The sequence below is a fragment of the Leucoraja erinacea genome, chromosome 18, assembly GCF_028641065.1.
Source record: "Leucoraja erinacea ecotype New England chromosome 18, Leri_hhj_1, whole genome shotgun sequence".
Taxonomy (NCBI): Eukaryota; Metazoa; Chordata; class Chondrichthyes; order Rajiformes; family Rajidae; genus Leucoraja; species Leucoraja erinaceus.
The window spans coordinates 1,845,393-1,864,271 of record NC_073394.1 but is presented as its reverse complement, the minus strand read 5'-3'; the positions used below and the strand labels follow the sequence as shown (position 1 = coordinate 1,864,271).

Genomic DNA, 18,879 nt, shown 5'->3' with positions numbered 1-18,879 from the left:
CTGGTGGAAAAGCAAATAACGTTTCAGTCTGAAGATGGGTCTCGACCCGAGACGTCACCCATTCATTCTCTCCAGAAATGCTGCTTGTCCCGCTGAGTTACTCCAGCATTTTGTGTCTATCTTCGTTTTAAACCAGCATCTGCAGTTCCTTCCTACAAATAACGCTGGAAACAGTCCAGAGGCCCAGCAGTATCTATGTAGGAAGAGACAGAACTAATGACCGAGTAAGTCACCCTCGACCATGGAAGATCATGGATCGAAAATGTCAACTCTACCACCTCACTACCACCTCACCCCCCACCTCACCACCACCTCACCACCCCCTCCCCCCCCCCACCCCATATGCCCTGCTCTTACACCAGAACTGATCGGTCCTGATACAAACAAAAACATGGGTAAACTGACTTTGTTGAATTCAGCGTGAAGCCCCAAGGGCTACAAGCTCTTCCTAGATGAAAGATGAGATGCTGTTTCTTGAGCTTACATTTGACTTCATTGGAACACCTAGAGGCCAAAGAGAATGAGGCAAGACAGAATATGGTGGGGACGAGGTCGTAATGTGACAGGCAACTGGAAGCTCTGCCATCCTTGCATTGTGATTGGAGATGCAGTGCTGAACAAGTCACCCATCTATGTTTAACTTCTCCTGCATAGAAAAGTCCATATTCTCCGCACTAAATGCAGCACAACAAATTTAATAAAAAAGCAAGAGAATTTGGACCAGATGGGGCATGTTGGCTGGTGTAGACCAGGTGGGACTAGTGTAGCTGGGGCATGTTGGTCATGGGCAGGTGGGGCTAGTGTAGATGGGGCATGTTGGCCGGTGTGGACCAGGTGGGACTAGTGTAGCTGGGGCATGTTGGTCGGTGTGGGCAAGTTGGGCCGAGGGTTCCACTTTAGCACTATAGTTGCTCCTTCATGTGGAGGGAGGGTTTTGAGTGAAAGGGCAGGTGTGGCATTACCCAAAGTTGCATGAGGGGTGTATGAATGGGAGAAGGGGTACCGATGGAAATGGCACAGTGATCAAGTACATTGAGGGAATCCTTCGGGATGCTTAAAATGGAGGAGGGAAAGGTATGGTGGCATCTTGTTGCATGGCAGAAGTTTTGAAGGAAAATCATTAAATATGGAGGTTGGCGGGATGGAAAATGAAGAAAAAAGGAAACCCTATTATCGTGTAACAGATCGGGTGACCTTTCATGTCTCAGCAGGTAACTAGCGTAATCTTGTCCAGAACCGAGAAGAAAACGCCATCCTGTTTTAATATTTTAATGAGGAAATGTTTCATGAATCCAGACTTGACAGAATCATTATTGTTAATTATGTGTAGACTTGGTACTCTTATTGACTTATTAACGCAGGTCTGAAGAAAGGTCTTGACCCAAAACGTCACCCATTCCTTCTCTCCAAAGGTGCTGCCTGTCCTGCTGAGTTACTCCAGCATCTTGTGTCTATCTTTGATTTAAACCAGCATCTGCGGCTCTTTCTCACACTTATTGACAGCCTGGCCCCAGATGTTCAGAGAAAGAAACAGGTAGTTAAAACTTCAGCTCTCTCAACATTTCCTTCGACTTGCATTAAGTTCTGCACACACCACATACGCACACCACACACACACACATATACGCACACCACATATACGCACACCACATATACCCACACCACCCACACACACACACCGCCCACCGCACACACACACCGCCCACACACACACACACCGCCCACACACACACACACACATACACACACACCCACACACACACATACACACACCCACACACACACATACCCACCGCCCACACACACACACACACCGCCACACACACACACACACACCACACACACAACCATCCCCTCACTGCTAGCACTCACACACTCACACACGCCCACACACACACACACACACCGCCCACACACACACACACACCGCCCCACACACACGCCCACACACACACACTCCCACAGGCCCACACACACACACACACCGCCCACACACACACACACACACACCGCCCACACACACCGCCCACACACACACACACCGCCCACACACACACACACCGCCCACACACACACACACACACACACCGCCCACACACACCGCACACACCGCCCACACACACCGCCCCACACACACACACACCGCCCACGCACACCGCACACACACACACCGCCCACACACACACACACACACATGTTCTGTACACACACCTACACTATATATGACTACACTACCCTGTACGCACACACACACACCCGCCCCCACACACACACACATTGCCCACACACACACACACACACATACCCACCCCCACCCCACACACACCCATACCCACGCACACACACACAAACACCGCCCACACACACACACACACACACACCACACACCCACCCACACACACACACACACACACACCGCCCACACACACCGCACACCGCACACACACACCGCCCACACACACACCGCCCACACACACACACACACACACACACACACGCCCACACACACACACACACCGCCCACCACACACACCGCCCACACACACACACCGCCCACACACACACACACACACCACCACTAAATTTGGTCAATTTTCACATGTGATGGGCACAAAGAGCTGATTGACTCCTTGAATGTAGATTTATTTAAGCCTGTGATAACTGTAAGATTGGCTGCAGTGGCAAACACGTGGCCAGTGGCACTTCAGCAAATTACTGAGTGAGCAGAGCTGCAGATATGTGATGTGTTGAAAGGGCTGGCTCCTATCTGCCTGTTCATGGGAGATCGGCTTCTCCTACTGCTGTTTTTGACATCTTGCCTCGTACAACCGGACAGCGTCATTGATGCCATAATAGGGACCTGCCCAAAGCAGTCGTAGGGAAACTAACATATAGAGCACTACTTCATCCATCTACTCTGGTGGCACTTGTAAACCAGACAAGCAATATCCTAATGGTCAACAACTGGATGCTGCTTTCTCTTGGTTTTGCAGCCAACTTTAGACTTTAGAGATGCAGTGTGGAAACGGGCCCCTCGACCCACCGAGTCCACACCAACCAGCGAGCACCCCGTAACATTAACACTATTCTACATATTTGGGACAATTTTACAGAAGCCAATTAACCTACAACCCTGCATGTTTGTCTTTGGAGCGCGAGATGGAATCGGAGCACCCGGAGAAAACCCACAGGGAGAACTTACAAACTCCATGCAGACAGCACCCGTAGTCAGAATCAAACCGGGTCTCTGTAAGGCAGCCACTCTACCACTGCGCCACTGTGCTGCCCCTAATGTCTACTAATATGCCATATTAAGGATAAGGTAAATGTCCGACCAGTCGTTGCTGCTATTGTGATATCGAATCGAATTGGTTTGGATACTGTTGATTACATTCAATAAATCAAAACAGTTCCTTCTATTCCTTTTCATTTTTCTCCCACTTATCTTGAGGAGGAAGAATACTTTGGCCGAATAGCAATTTACACTAGACTATGAAAATTAATGTTTTGTTTAATGATCAGTGAGGATTCCAACGGAAATGGGAGAGCGAACCTGTTGAATTATTGGTAACGAACCAACATTATTTGGAAGAAAGCACCTGTGCAAAATAGACAGGAGACACAAATATTTAGCGCGGTATATTGCGTGAGCCTAGAGACTGGCCACATTCATTAACAAGTTTACTGGACATTGTTGCGTAATAACTAGGATAGCAACATACCAAATTGAAACCTTGTAGGTATTTCATCCTAATTATTTGAGAGCATATACTGCCTGATCTACGTGATTTCATGCTGACAAGATCTGCTCATTAGAAAGGCTAATGAGAATATTTTTCCTTGAAGACCAACAACATTATTTTTCTGTCAACAAAGGATCATTGTCAGATGTACATTTACATCATTATAATTCATGTAATTCTGCAATCAAGTGGCAATAATTACAAATCTTGCTGCTAATCCATTTAGCAGGATAAATTTGCATTGTGAAAACACAAATACTGCAGCAATCTCCAGCAAGCGCAGCTGCGGCACGTTCATTCAATAATTAACACTGCATTCAAATATTGAAGCCACTTGCTTGGATAATGGAAAGTCAGATCAGTCCATTCAGCCCCTCACGTTCGTTTATCCATTAAGTGTAATCCTGGCTGATCTGTGACTCCATTCCTTTGCCTTCCATTTTACATCATATTTTAAACATTTGCTTAACAAAGCTTTATCGCTCTTCAAAATTAAAATGAACTGACCAGATGGGATATGAAGTAATTTCGACATTGTTTGGAAAAGTATTGAGTGGAGAAGGCAGGAATGCGGTAGTGAGTGTGGATGATCAGCCATGATCACAGTGAATGGCAGTGCTGGCTCAAAGGGTCGCATTGGCCCTACTCCTGCACCTATTGTCTGTAGAGCATTTTCCAGAAAATTTAATTATCTTTCCCATTAAATTATTTTTGCACAATTTTACAACTAACTGGGCAAGTACAACAGCTATTTTTTGCTCGGGTAGAAATATGAACAATGGTGCAGGTTTAAACTGAAGATAGACACAAAAAGCTGGAGTAACTCAGTGGGTCAGGCAGCGTCTCTGGAGAAAAGGAAGAGGTGATATTTGGGTACGAGACGCGTTTTCAGACTGCAACTCTGCATGAAGTAGGGTCTCAAACTGAAACGCCACCTATTCCTTTTCTCCAGAGATGCTGTCTGACCCACTGGGTTACTACAGCTTTGTGCCCATCTTAGACATCTGAACATTTGAATTATAAATTATTAATAACACAGAAACAGACAACTCTACCCCACAACTGTTGGCAGTGTCTAGACTCCACAAAAACCTCTTAGCTTCATACAATTCTTTCAATGCTTTTTTTTTTCTTTTCAATTTCTTTTTTTTTCCCCAATTTCTTTTCCCTCCATTTGCTTATCCAGTCACCCTTTGAATACATTTATGAAATAAATATCAAGTACTCCTTGAGACAGCCAGTTCCACATTTTAATCACTCCCTAAGGCCCCATAGCAGAAGCGTCCATGTCACAGGGCTGGAAACTGTGACATGGAGAATTATCCCGAGATAATTCTGCTACCACCGTCATCTACTGCGACAAGAGATGGCTCCCACTGATTGCCGCTGGAAGCTTGCGGACTTTTCAGGACGGACGATGACAGCGAGGCCAACATTTTAACAAGATAGACACGAGAAGAAGACGAAGACCACTCCTTAAAGGTGCCTTCCTGACACATACTTCTACCAGGTCTCCCCTGAATCACCAACAATCCAGAGAAAACAATCCCAAGTTTGTGGACCTTCAACAGGCCACGACACCTCTGTTGAGATCTGATCTCATGATCCAAAACGACGATTATCCCATTACCTCCACAGCTGTTGCTTGACCCACTAAGTTCTTCCATGAATTTCATTTTTGCACCTTACTGAAGTGAGTAGCCTACCAACAACAAGCTTTGCCAGCACTTTGCAAAGCACTAGAAGCAGCAGTCTGGGTTATCACAATCTAAGTGGTGATTTGGAGGGACAAAGGATTCAGTGCCCCTGCCCATCTGTAAAGAGGGCATCGCATTGACACTTATCAGGAGAGGTTAGGCAGGCTAGAACTTTATTCCATGGAGCGCAGGAGACGAAAGGGCCTGTCCCACTTGGTGATTGTTTCAGCAACTGCTGGCATCATCGACTGACGTATTAGGTCACCGAAACATTTGCAGCGTGATGTGACGTGACGCGGTGTGATGTGACGTGACGCGGTGTGATGCGGTGTGATGTGGCGTGACGCAGTGTGATGTGGTGTGATGCGGTAGTGACACGGAATAACGACGTATTTTTTCAAGTGTTGCAACATTTTTTTTTGTTGCCGCTGGATTTTGAAATGATCAAAATCTTTTGGCAACACTGATATGACGCCGGCATTCGCCAAAAAAAATTGGCAAGTGGGACAGGCCCTTAAGGGGTGATCTTATAGTGTAAAAAATCACGAGGGGAATAGATTGGGTAAAATATGCAGAGTCTTTTACCCAGAATCGTGAACCAGGACTCAGGTTTTTGACTCAGGAAAAGATTTAATAAGAACCAGAGATGCAACTTCTTTACTCAGACAGAGGGTGATGGGTGTATGGGACGAGCTGCCAGAGGAGGTAGTTGAGGCAGGTGCAATAACAATATTTAAAAGGCACTTGGACAGGTGCATGGAAAGGAAAGGTTTAGAGAGAGGATGTGCCAAATTTCAGCAAATGGGGCTAGCTTAGGTAGGCATCTTGGTCTGTATGATCGAGTTGGGCTGAAGGGTCTGTTTCCATGTTGTATGACTCAGTGATGATATACTGCACAATTAGTTCTTCTGATTGAACTGAGCCAATTTCAACACAATGGTTAATCGATATGTTTAATTTGTATGAAATTGTGTTTTAATGACTTTCATTATGCTATGCTTCATCAAGAGTTAATTAGAACTGCCTTTGGAGGGGTTTTGTGGTGTACATGTTAAAGAGGGAGATGTTGCCATTACGCCGCTGAATCATACTGGAGTAGTGCGAGTCAAGCTATCTCCCTTACATGATGCTCATGTCACTGACGGAAGTTTACTGACCAAAGGACACTTATAATGACCAGCCACATTTTTAAAACTCTACTTATGTTTTTCAGTTGGCACGTGGATCATTAAGATAGTGAATTTTGGTCTCCTCATTTGAGGAAGGACATTCTTGCTATTGAGGGAGTTCAGCGTAGGTTCACCAGGTTAATTCCCGGGATGGCAGGACTGACATATGATGAAAGAATGGGTCAACTGGACTTGAATTCACTGGAATTTAGAAAGATGAGTGGGGATCTTATAGAAAGAAATACAATTCTTAAGGGATTAGACAGCCTAGATGCAGGAAAAATGTTCCTGTGTTGGGGGGGGGGGGGGGGGGGGGGGGGGGGGGGGGCTGGGCCCACAGTTTAAGAATAAGGGGTAGGCCACTTTGGACTGAGATGAGGAAAATATTTTTCACCCAGAATAGTTGTGAATCTGTGGAATTCTCTGCCACAGAAGGCAGTGGAGGCCAATTCATTGGATGTTTTCAAGGGAGAGCTCGATTTAGCTCTCAGGGCGAACGGAATCAAGAGATATGGGGAGAATGCAGGAACGGGGTACTGATTTCAGATGATCAGCCATGATCATATTGAGTGGCAGTGCTGGCTCGAAGGGCCGAATGGCCTACTCCTGCATCTGCTTTCGATGTTTCTATGAATTGTTCCGAGGTACCCTTGGAATGAAGTTCATGACCAAACCATTTTGATCTTGTATTCACGGGTGAACTGTTCCCTGCTGTTGTTAGATTTCTTGAAGAAGCAGAAATTTAAACGAGAAGTGTCACAATTTGCATTATCAGCACTCTGTAACTGTGAAGCCCTCTGGTGGACAAGTTCTACCCAGTAGGTCTGGACTCATGCCAAGTAATCATATTTATATCCATGCAGATACATTCATTGACTGATCACATCTTCAGGTTAAACCAGCACCTGCAGTTCCTTCCTGCACAAGACATTTAGACTGACGGTAGATGCAAAGAACTGGAGTAACTCAGGGGGACAGGCTGCATCTCTGGAGAGAAGGAATGTGTGATGTTTCGGGTCGAGACCTTTCTTCAGACCGAGTCAGGGGAAAGAGAGAGAGAGAGAGAGATAGATAAGGAAGTGTAAGGTGTGAAAACAGGACAAAGGGGATAGAGATCAAGGAACATGTAGAATATATCATTGTTAGCTAGGAGAAGGTAGCAACAAAACAAACAGAGATAAAATAATGGGTTACACAAAAAAGCTGGAGAAACTCAGCGGGTGCAGCAGCATCTATGGAGCGAAGGAGATAAAATAATATTCGGAGACATTCAAATTGGTCGGAAACTGGGAAGGGGAGGGATGGAGAGAGGGGGAAAGCTAGGGTTACTTGAAGTTAGAGAAGTCAATATTCAAAGATGTCCAAGTCTAATGATCCAAAATGTATTTATTCCATATTTCAGAGAAAGGTGATAGTACATATATATTTGGAGATAGTTGGGGTGTAAGCTGCCCAAGCGAAATATGAGGTGCTGTTCCTCTTTACATCATTTAGAATGATGGGTGGGTGGGGGATGGGACAATGTCACATATGGTGGGTTTCCAGCTTCCTGAAGAATTTGGATAATTTATGAATGATATTCAAGGTGCAGCATTTTGGAAATAGTAGATCTTAATACATTTGTATTTCAGTCCACTGGAACATGAGCACAAGAAAGCCATGAAACCCACTGCTTCATGTGCCAATGGCAATTCAAAGCTATGGATTTCTTCAGCCAATGTGACCAGCTGATCAGGAACCTCTTATTCATTTTCAACTTTCATTTTAAGCAAATCACCTTCAAGTATTTTATCTCTCTCTCTTTCCTGCGTGGTCGGTGATGGTCTGTTTAAGAAAGAACTGCAGATGCTGGAAATAACAAAAGTAGACAAAAATGCTGGAGAAGCTCAGCAGGTGAGGCAGCATCTATGGAGCAAAGGAATAGGTGAAGTTTCGGGTCGAGATCCTTCTTCAGACTGAAGCAGGGTCTCAACCCGAAACATCACTGAAATCCTCTGACCAGGAGCTACAATGGACTATATTTTGTAAAAGATCATGCCCACAAAACCATTGTTCTGTAAAATTATTTTAAAAGAACACTTTCTTCTTTATAAAGCCTTTTATTACATACTTAAAACATGGTACATCTGCCAATTTCAGTTTAAAAATAATTTAATCAGTAAATTTGTCTCAATTTCAATTGATTGCTGTTTTTGCTTGCTAATTATGGAACGTTTTTAATCCAATATACCTACAGTATATGTGTACTCTTCTCGAGACGGTCCTTGTGATCGGTAACTTCGCAGGGAACAAAATGGATGACGGGGTGGAGAAAGTGTATGTAATGACTGTAGTTGTTAAAAAAAACATCCGCAGCATGTCAATCGGACTAACTAAACTGAGAGCTCTGGTTTAATTAAACAGTCTCCAATTAGCTCGTCCAGCACTTCTCAAACCAGTGTTGGCGATGACTCACTCCTCTGACTCATCCAGTCAAACTTTTCACCGGAAGGTAAAAAAAAAAAAATGTTAAGACTGCTGTAAGTTTGTTATAAGAAAAAGTGACCCTGAACACAATGGAGTATAATGGCTCATCAGGAGAATCTTGAAATATCACATTGAAGTGATGGCTGGCAATCAGTTTTCCCTTTCTTCAAACTTTGTAAAATTGCCACATTAAATATCACTTTGCATAGCGGTTGTTGTACTAATGAATCACAAAATCAGTTTATGGGGTTTTAATGAGAATGGAATGTTTTGAAAATGAATTTGCCATGAAACACCTGGTGTTTTAGGTGGTTACGGTATGACTGTGCCACATTTAGGCAAACATGCTTTGGAGAGAACTGTGGGGAGAAGTTGTCATAGAACCTATCTTATAGAGGTGTATAAAATCTTGAGAGGAATAGATCAGGTAGATGCCCAGAGTTGGGGAATTAAAAACCAGAGGACATAGGTTCAAGGTGAAAGGGAAAAGATTTATTAGGAATCCGAGGGATAACCTTTTAACACAAAGGATGGTGGGTGTATGGAACAAGCTGCCCGAGGAGGTAGTTGAGGCTGCCTGGGACTATCCCATCGTTTAAGAAACAGACAAGTGCCTGGATAGGGGATGTTTGGAGGGATATGGACCAAACATGGGCAGGTGAGACTAGTGCAACTAGGACATGTTGGCCGGTGTGGGCAAGTTGGACTGAAGGGCCTGTTTCCACAATTCATCACTCTCGGACTCCGAGGAGATAGCAAGGGCAGAGACCCCTCCAACAATTAATTATCAACGTTAAGGATATCCATGGATGCCCTTTCTGTACATATGCTGTATTCAGTGAAAGGGCATCCATGTATATCCTTAACGTTAATTAACAAGTCAAGAACTATATTCTTGATTAAGATTATCCTTCATGATAATTAACAAGTCAAGAACTATATTCTCAAGTGCAAATGCTTTATTAATAAACGTGCATAAACTAATCTTTAGTGACATTTTTCACAAGCTATATACATTACAAATTGCCAAAATACATAATTTGAATTGCTAAATAGTTCTATGAGAAACTGCAGTGCCAGTTTACTTGCTGCCAAATTAGTCAGAAATCATTTGTTAAAAATTGGAAGTGCATTCACGTGCATTTGAGTTTAATGACTTTTACTAATTAAAGCAAACAAAATATTGACCTGAGGGAATATTAACTTTAAAATAGTTATAGGTGCAAAAAAAAAAAACACAGAATTTTCACAATGAAAAAAACTAAGAGAAATGAAAAATAGTAATTCCACATGTTTTGTGGAATCACACCCTTCATTTAAAATATCAATTAGCATTCCAATCCATTTGGTTACGATACAATACGATAAAACTTTATTTATCCCAGGAGGGAAATTGATCTGCCAACAATTCATAAAACACAAAATTCATGAAACATGAAATTAAAGTGACGAGTGGAAAGGATTGGGGTGTGCAAAGATTGGGGTGGGGTGGGGGGGGAGGGGGAAGGAGTCAGTCTCAGTCTAGCCCACGACAGAAGGGGGAGGAGTTGTACATTTCGATAGCCACAGGGAAGAAGGATCTCCTGTGACGTTCTTTGCTGCATCTTGGTGGGACAATTCTGTTGCTGAAGGTGCTCCTCAGGTTGACCAGTGTGTCATGGAGGGGGTGAGCTATATTGTCCAGGATGCTCCACAGTTTGAGGAGCTTCCTCAATGCATTACCTTAATGCATCAAGAGCTACTCCTTGCTATTTGCATTGTCAGACAATTTGGCTCAAAGACTCTACATGAAGGATACACCAATCAAACAAATTTGACCAAATTTACACATTTTCATGCCACTGAGTTTACATTAGATGACATACTATAATACAACATAAAATAACATGCCAGCAGCCAACAAACATTCTTTGGATAACTCATTTGACCAGGATGTCAACTGGTAAAGTCCAATAGCAAAACATAACAGCCACAAAAAAAAACACTTCTCCAATTAACCCCAGTTCAACAATAATTTAAATTGAATTTTCCAGTTTTAAGTATTATCCCACCTTCCCCCCCTCCCCTTGAGTGGAGTGTGGAGAGAGAGAGAGGGAGGGAAAGCAAGGGTTACTTAGAGAAGTCAATATTCAAAGACGTCCAAGTTTAAAGATCCAAAATGTATTTATTGCATATTTCAGAGAAAGGAGTTAGTACGTATATGTTTGAAGATAGTTAACAAACCTTGCGTGTTCACTAAATACTGATACTAAACCCATGTAAAAATTCTTCTTTGTAATATATTGTTAACATGGAAATCACAAACTTGAAACCTCATTCACAGTTTAGGAGTGAAAGCGGTCACAAATATCCGACTTATGGGCAATAGGTAATTGCCTGTAGACACCTACGTCAGGATACTGTAATGCAACCCAATTTTAAAATCATACAGCTCCATTTTGGAGTTATAAATTATTATTTGCATTCATATTACCTGTACCTGTAAATATTATCAGATGTTTCACATTTTTTTACTATTGTTCTGCCACGACATAAGATCCAGGAGCTGACTATTGTCCCTCAATAAGATCATGGTTGAACAAACCTCAACTTCACTTTTACCACCTCTTCCTCACAACCGATATTTATCAAAAACCCATCTATCTCAGCCTTAAAAAAAAAATCAATGATCCATACTCCTGTTTCAAGATTTATGCTTGATTCTGTATTTAATAAACTCCAACAAAGTCCATTTCTAATCAAAAGTCATCAACATTATCTAACCCGCTGAGTGAATTTAAGATCCTTACATTATTAGAAACACTGTGAGAAAATAATTCTAAAACAAAATCTAAATTCTGATTAAACAACAATGTTTGGAATTTGAAAGCTTACGTTGATTCATCATTTACTGAATATATGCTGAGCACAAGCCAGACTGGCCAATTGGCCCACTTGAGCGGAAACAAACAACTGCAGATGCAGGTTTACAACAACAAAAAGACAAAGTGTTGGAGGAATTCAACGGGTGAGACAGCCTCTCTGGAGAACATGGATAGGAGGCGCTTCAGGACTGGACCCTACTTTCAGACTGCTGTAATGTAGCTGGGAAGCAGTTTTAGCAGTGTCAGCAGTGAAAGGGGAACTTCTGTTAGCGGGAACATCGTGTTTGATGATAAAACTTTATATAGCAGCTCGACACAACAGAATCTGAACTCACCTGCCCTGGTTTCGGTGATAGGTGCTGAACAATCTCTTTAACCATCACGGGTTTGTGCAAGTAAAGCTCATGGTGTGAAGCTGTGCTGGTCGGGCAGGTGACTGCTGTTAGAGGAGTGCCGGGGTGTCGGGCACCGAGCGCTGCAGACAGGGCAATGTTCCTGGCGAGGGGCAGCTGATGGCAGCGCATGTTGAAGGGGCCGACCGGGCAACAACGCTGCTCACATTTAACTGCGAATGGTCCGCGACTGACTACAGAAGAGGCTTTCAAGCAGTGCTTTACCAACCCCCAATGCATGTTGGAGCTGATTGAAGCAAATATTTAAACAATGCTTGTTCCCACGCTGTAACCTTCAATCGCCCAGATTGCTCCCTATTCAGGGAAGTGGTGCATGGAAGTCTCAGGGGAGAGGGTTGGTTAGTTTGGTTGAGTTTAGTGATACGGCGTGGAAACAGGCCCTTCGGCCCACAGAATCTGTGCTGACCAAAGACACAGTACTGCTCTGTTATCCCACTTTCTCACCCACTCCCTACACATTGGGGGCAATTTAACAGAGGGCCCATTAACCTACACACCTGCACGTCTTTGGGGTGTGGGAGGAAACCCGAGCAGCCGGGAAAAAAAACCCCACGCAGGTCACGGGGAGAACGTGCAAACTCCACACAGACAGCACGCGTGGTTGGGATGGAACCCGGGTCTCCGGTGCTGGGTTGGAACTGTGATTGGGGGTGTGGGGTTAGGGTTGGGAGTGGGGGGGGAGGGGGTTTAACTGCGGCCTGGTTGGGGTTAGGGCTGGGAGTGAGGGGATGAGTTAATACAGCCTGGGGATGGGCTGGAGCTGGGTGTGTGAGAGAGGGGAGAGGAGGGTTAGGGCTGGGTGGGTGTGTGAGGTGAGGGGGAGGTTAGGCTGGGGTTAGGGCTAGGGCTGGGTGTAAGGGGATGGGGGGGAGAGGCCCGGGGCCCGAGTCCGTCATCAGCGGCGCTTTGGTAACTAGGGCCGGTCCGCCGCCCAAAGCCCGCGTACCAGACACCGCGGCCGGGTGCTCTTCCCCACCACACACACACACACACAGTGTTGGGGAAACGCAGCGCTACAGTAAACACACACACAGTGCTGGGTGAAGACACACACAGACACCCCCTCCCCCCCCTCCCTGGGGATAGACAGATAGACACACACACCTGGGGCCGCGCTCTCCCCCACAGCAAACAAGCACAGTGCTGGAGAGAGACACGCACAGTGTTGGAGCAGCTCTTCCCCTCACAATGAACACACACTACACACTCAGTGCTGGGGAAACTCACATACACTGTACTGGGGCAGCTATTTCCCTCACAGACACAGCGCTTCCCCATGATAAACATAAGCACAGAGCTGGGGTAAGTAACATATATTATGCCTAAAAAGTTGCTAATTAGTGTTCACTTGGGACATCACTTTTGAGTTGCCCACGCTGTTAACAAAATTTAGTTTCATAGTTTAGTGAAAGTAAAATGTATGTATTTGTTTTGGGCAAAGTTGTCGTTCACTTTCTAATACTTATAGAAGTGACCCACCTAACCGTCCCCCTGAACCCAGCAGCTCTGTACACAGGCTATGTGTAGAAAGGTCCAGCACTCTGTACCAAGCCACTGCACATGGAGGTCCAGCATTTTGTGCGCACCTGCTGTGTAAACTAGTATCCGCAGCTCCTTTCTACACCCTGTACCCGTCCTCTGCACTGGGAGATGGACACAGAATGCTGGGGTAACTCAGCGGGACAGGCAGCATTGCTGGAGAGAAGGAAGCTGTATCTGTGCCCCTGCTTGGGCCCGGCCTGTACATCTGCTTAAATACCTGTGTCCCAGCCTGTACCCCTGTGGCTCCTGCTTCAACCTGTGGCCCTTGCTTAAATCTGTGCCCCAGCCTGTACCCCTGTGGCTCCTGCTTAAATCTGTGCCCCCTGCTTATACCTGTGGCCTGTCTATCTTCGATTTTCCAGCATCTGCGGTTCCTTCTTTAACACCCTATTTATACTTGTACCTGTGGCCCTGCTTGTACCTGTACCTGTACCCGGCCCTGTTTATACCTGTACCTGTTTATACCTGTACCTATACCTGTACCCGGCCCTGTTTATACCTGTACCTGTACCCGGCCCTGTTTATACCTGTACCTGTACCCGGCCCTGTTTATACCTGTACCTGTACCCGGCCCTGTTTATACCTGTACCTGTACCCGGCCTTGTTTATACCTGTACCTGTACCCGGCCTTGTTTATACCTGTACCTGTACCCGGCCTTGTTTATACCTGTACCTGTACCCTGCCCTGTTTATACCTGTACCCGGCCCTGTTTATACCTGTACCTGTACCCGGCCCTGTTTATACCTGTACCTGTACCCGGCCCTGTTTATACCTGTACCCGGCCCTGTTTATCCATGTACCTGTACCCGTGGCCCTGTTTATACATGTACCTGTACCCGTGGCCCTGTTTATACCTGTACCTGTACCCGGCCCTGTTTATACCTGTACCCGGCCCTGTTTATACCTGTACCTGTACCCGGCCCTGTTTATACCTGTACCTGTACCCGGCCCTGTTTATACCTGTACCTGTACCCGGCCCTGTTTATACCTGTACCCGGCCCTGTTTATACCTGTACATGTACCTGTACCCCTGGCCCTGTTTATACCTGTACCCGGCCCTGTTTATACCTGTACCTATACCTGTACCTGTACCCGGCCCTGTTTATACCTGTACCCGGCCCTGTTTATACATGTACCTGTACCCGTGGCCCTGTTTATACATGTACCTGTACCCGTGGCCCTGTTTATACCTGTACCTGTACCCGGCCCTGTACGCGGCGGTGCCGGCGCCGCCCGGACGGTTGAGCGGCGACACCGTGACGCGGGCCCGGCAGCGCCCAATGAGATTGAAGCGGGGGGAGCCAATGGGCGGGAGGACCAACGGCCGTTTGAATCAAAGATGCTCCAGCGGTCGATCCGGCGTTGGGACCAGCGGTGGTGACCGTGACGGTGGGGTGAGGCGGGCCCGGGGCCGTGACCGTGACCGGGACCGTGGGGTGAGGTGGGCCCGTGACCGGGACCGGGACCGTGACCGTGACCGTGGCCGTGACCGTGACCGTGGGGTGAGGTGAGGCGAGGCGGGCCCGGGGCCGCAAGGGGGCAATGGGCTTGGGGCGGGCGGGGGAGACCACGGGGGAGGGCCGGGCCGTGAGGGGACCGGGGCAACGGCGAGGGCGGCGGGCCGGGCCTGGAGAGTCGGTGGGTGGGTGGTGGTGGGGGGTGTGGTGTGTGTGTGTGGGGGGTGTGTGTGTGTGTGGGGGGTGTGGGGGGGGGGGGGAGGGGGGGTGTGGGGGGGGGTGTGGGGTGTGGGGTGTGTGGGGGGGGTGTGTGTGGTGTGGGGTGTGTGGGGGGAGGGGGGGTGGGGTGTGGTGGGGTGGGGGTTGGTGGGGGGGGGGGGGGGTGTGGGGGGGTGGGTGTGTGTGGGTGTGTGTGTGTGGGGGGGGGGGTGTGGGGGGGGGGGGGGTGGGGGGGTGTGGTGGGTGGGGGGGTGGGGGGGGGGTGGGGGGGGGGTGGGGGTGTGGGGGGTGGGGTGGGTGTGGGGGGTGGTGGGGGTGGGGGGGGGGGGGTGTGGGTGGGGGTGGTCGTTGACCACAGAACAGATCAGGCTGTCCATATATACACACATGTATAAATAAACGGATAAAGTGCAAATACACAGATAATGGGTTATTAATGATCAGAGTTTTGTCCGAGCCAGGTTCAATAACCTTTTGGCTGTGGGGAAGTAGCTATTCCTGAACCTGGATGTTGCAGTCTTCAGGCTCCTGTACCTTCTACCTGAAGGTAGCAGGGAGATGAGTGAGTGGCCAGGATGGTGTGGGTCTTTGATGATGCTGGCAGCCATTTTGAGGCAGCGACTGCGATAAATCCCCTCGATGGAAGGAAGGTCAGAGCCAATGATGGACTGGGCAGTGTTTACTACTTTTTGTAGTCTTTTCCGTTCCAGGGCGCTCAAGTTGCCGAACCAAGCCACGATGCAACCGGTCAGCATGCTCTCGACTGTGCATCTGTAGAAGTTAGAGAGAGTCCTCCTTGACAAACCGACTCTCCTTCAGTGGGTGGGTGGTTGAGGTAAGCGGGATGGAAGCTGGAGTGTAAGAGCAAAGAGGATGAGGTCTATGGTGGACACAAAATGCTGGAGTAACTCAGCGGGCCACACACTCATCTCCGTGCTACAGGTACAGGAGCCTGAAGATTTGTAACGACCAGGTTCAGGAATAGCTACTTCCCCACAGCCATCAGGCTATTAAACTTGGCTCGGACAAAACTCTACATACGACAGTGATCGCAACTTCTACTGAAGTGTGGATGGCCGTTGGCTCACTAGGAGCTCATCCGCCCTTTGACAGGTCTTGCTTTGGTCCTGCTGGGGGCCCACAGACCCTTCCTCACCTGGCAAACCAGGTGGGAGAGACGGTTTAGTCGCTGACTATCCAACCATGGAGCAGGTAGCAAGGGATTACATGGTACCCTTGGCCGGGGGGGGGGGGGGAGGGGGTGACTCCCCCCGACCTGACCCTGGCAGAGTTATCCCAATCCAAACTGCAGCGTAACTATTTTGGTACCCTGACTCCGCACTGCTATGTTGAAATTTTACCAATATTCCTTTGTTTTATCTTGCAGGAATTAAGTGAATGGGCTACGCTTGAAACATCTGCTGTGAACAGAGATATTTGAGCACATCATGTCTTCCACTGACTACGTGTGTAACCATGTGAAGGTTTTTATCCGCGTTCGCCCAGAAAATGCAAGAGAAAAGAATGGGAAGCACCGCAAAGTTGTTCACGTGGTTGATAAGCACATGTTGATTTTTGATCCCAAGGAGGAGGAAATCGGCTTCTTTTATCGTTCTAAAGTTCAACGCCGGTATCTGAGCAATAAAAACAAGGATCTTCAATTTATTTTCGACCGTGTTTTTGATGCAAATTCCTCGCAATGGGATATATTTGAAGAGACAAAATCAATCCTGGAGAGTGTTTTCAATGGATATAACTGTACAGGTAGAAGACTTTTTAGTTCAGAGCTCATATAAACTTGACAATTGGATAACCACGCATTATTCTCCGGTGGGACGAATGGGGAGGAGGGGTGCTGGTGGGATAGGATATTGTAGAAATGGAGAAAACAGCAGAATGATGTTGTGAAGGGTTGAATGGAATGATCCTTGTCAATTAAACTAAGTTAGCCTGCAAGTACATCAAGTCAATGGGAGGGCAAATAGATTTTGGCCACCCTTGCATGGAATTTGTTGTACAAAGTAGGGACGTCTTTCTAAAATGTTCAGGATTATGGTGAGGTATTAAAGAATTGTCTGGATTTATTTGGCCTTGGAGAAATTAACTTCGGAAGTGATTCAGATGTGATTTATTGGTTTGATTGTTGAGGTAAAGAGTTTGTCCTTTGTGTACTCTATATGGAATAAGAAACTAGTTTCTATGAAAGATGCTAACTTTTAAGGGGACTCGATGAGGTAAATGTTGTGTTTAAGAAGGAACTGCAGATGCTGGAAAATCGAAGGTACACAAAAATGCTGGAGGAACTCAGCGGGTGCAGCAGCATCTATGGAGCGAAGGAAATGGGCAACGTTTCGGGTCGAAACCCTTCTTCAGAATGTTGTGATGTTTCCTCGTGGGAATTGAGGCATACTTTCCGAATGAGGCTTTGCTGCGGGTGGATCATGAGTCTTTTGAGGTTCTCTTCTTGAACAGAATCGTGAAGGTTGTCTTTAATATTTACAAAACACACAATGTACATATTTTGGTCTATATGGAACTTCAGGACCATTGACAGATGGTATGACAAGAAATTGTATAGGGAGGTTTCACGGCAGTCAGGTCACGAACCATGACCCGTACTGTTGCTACGCTACTCCAAATGGATTACACGCGATGAACTGCAGGTAGGCACTTACCATTGTTTCCAGCGTAGCGGGCCCGTTAAAAACCGCTGAAATTGTCAATTTTTGCGCTGTAAATAATTATGGAAATCAGGATAAGCGTGCGAGACATTTAGCCTACTTCACAATTCCAAAAGTGAGGAGAAATGACGGTAGATAGAAGCGAGAGCTGAAGGGGACAACAACAGCCAGAGTGCTTGGCGAACATTGGCCGTTTGCTCACTGCATTTCATCAACAGTAAGGCATTATTTGTGTTTTTTCTTGATTCCTTTGGCATCTAAAGAGTTTCGGAAGTGATAAATCTGGCTGTAATTTTTTGAAATCGCCCATGGTTCTCATGGGTTTTTACATACAAAATGAAAATGCATCTGAAGAAAATTTTACAGCCAGATTTATCACTTCTGAGAATTTTTAGATACCGAAGGAATCAAGAAAAAACACAAATAATGCCTTACTTGATGAAATGCAGTGAGCAAACGCGATAATTCCCAATATTTCCAATGTTGATCAAGCATTTTAGCTGCTGTAGTCCCTTCAGTTCTCGCTTCTCTATACCTTCATTTCGCTTTACTTTCGGAATTCTAAAGTTGGGTACATGTCTCTCACTTACCCTGACTCCCACAATTTTTTTCAGCGCAAAAATCCAA

General features: G+C 46.3%; 2 protein-coding genes across 3 annotated transcripts in view; one reads left to right on the top strand and one right to left on the bottom strand.

Moving 5' to 3' along the window:
* The window catches only part of mettl15 (methyltransferase like 15), a 47,060-nt gene extending 34,039 nt beyond the window's left edge, over nucleotides 1-13,021 (bottom strand). The window contains 1 exon segment of the mRNA XM_055649149.1: nucleotides 12,275-13,021. Coding sequence (XP_055505124.1) covers nucleotides 12,275-12,571 — 297 coding nt within the window. The 5' untranslated portion in view covers nucleotides 12,572-13,021.
* A 431-nt stretch (nucleotides 13,022-13,452) lies between these two features.
* kif18a (kinesin family member 18A) overlaps nucleotides 13,453-18,879 on the top strand; it is a 63,990-nt gene continuing 58,563 nt past the window's right edge. The window contains exons 1-2 of one of the 2 annotated variants that reach the window (XM_055649146.1): nucleotides 13,453-13,654; nucleotides 16,959-17,335. In XM_055649146.1, coding sequence (XP_055505121.1) covers nucleotides 17,020-17,335 — 316 coding nt within the window. In that variant the 5' untranslated portion in view covers nucleotides 13,453-13,654; nucleotides 16,959-17,019. Of the gene's footprint in view, nucleotides 13,655-15,316; nucleotides 15,398-16,958; nucleotides 17,336-18,879 lie in introns of those variants that run through there. The other variant, XM_055649147.1, reaches the window with a different exon arrangement.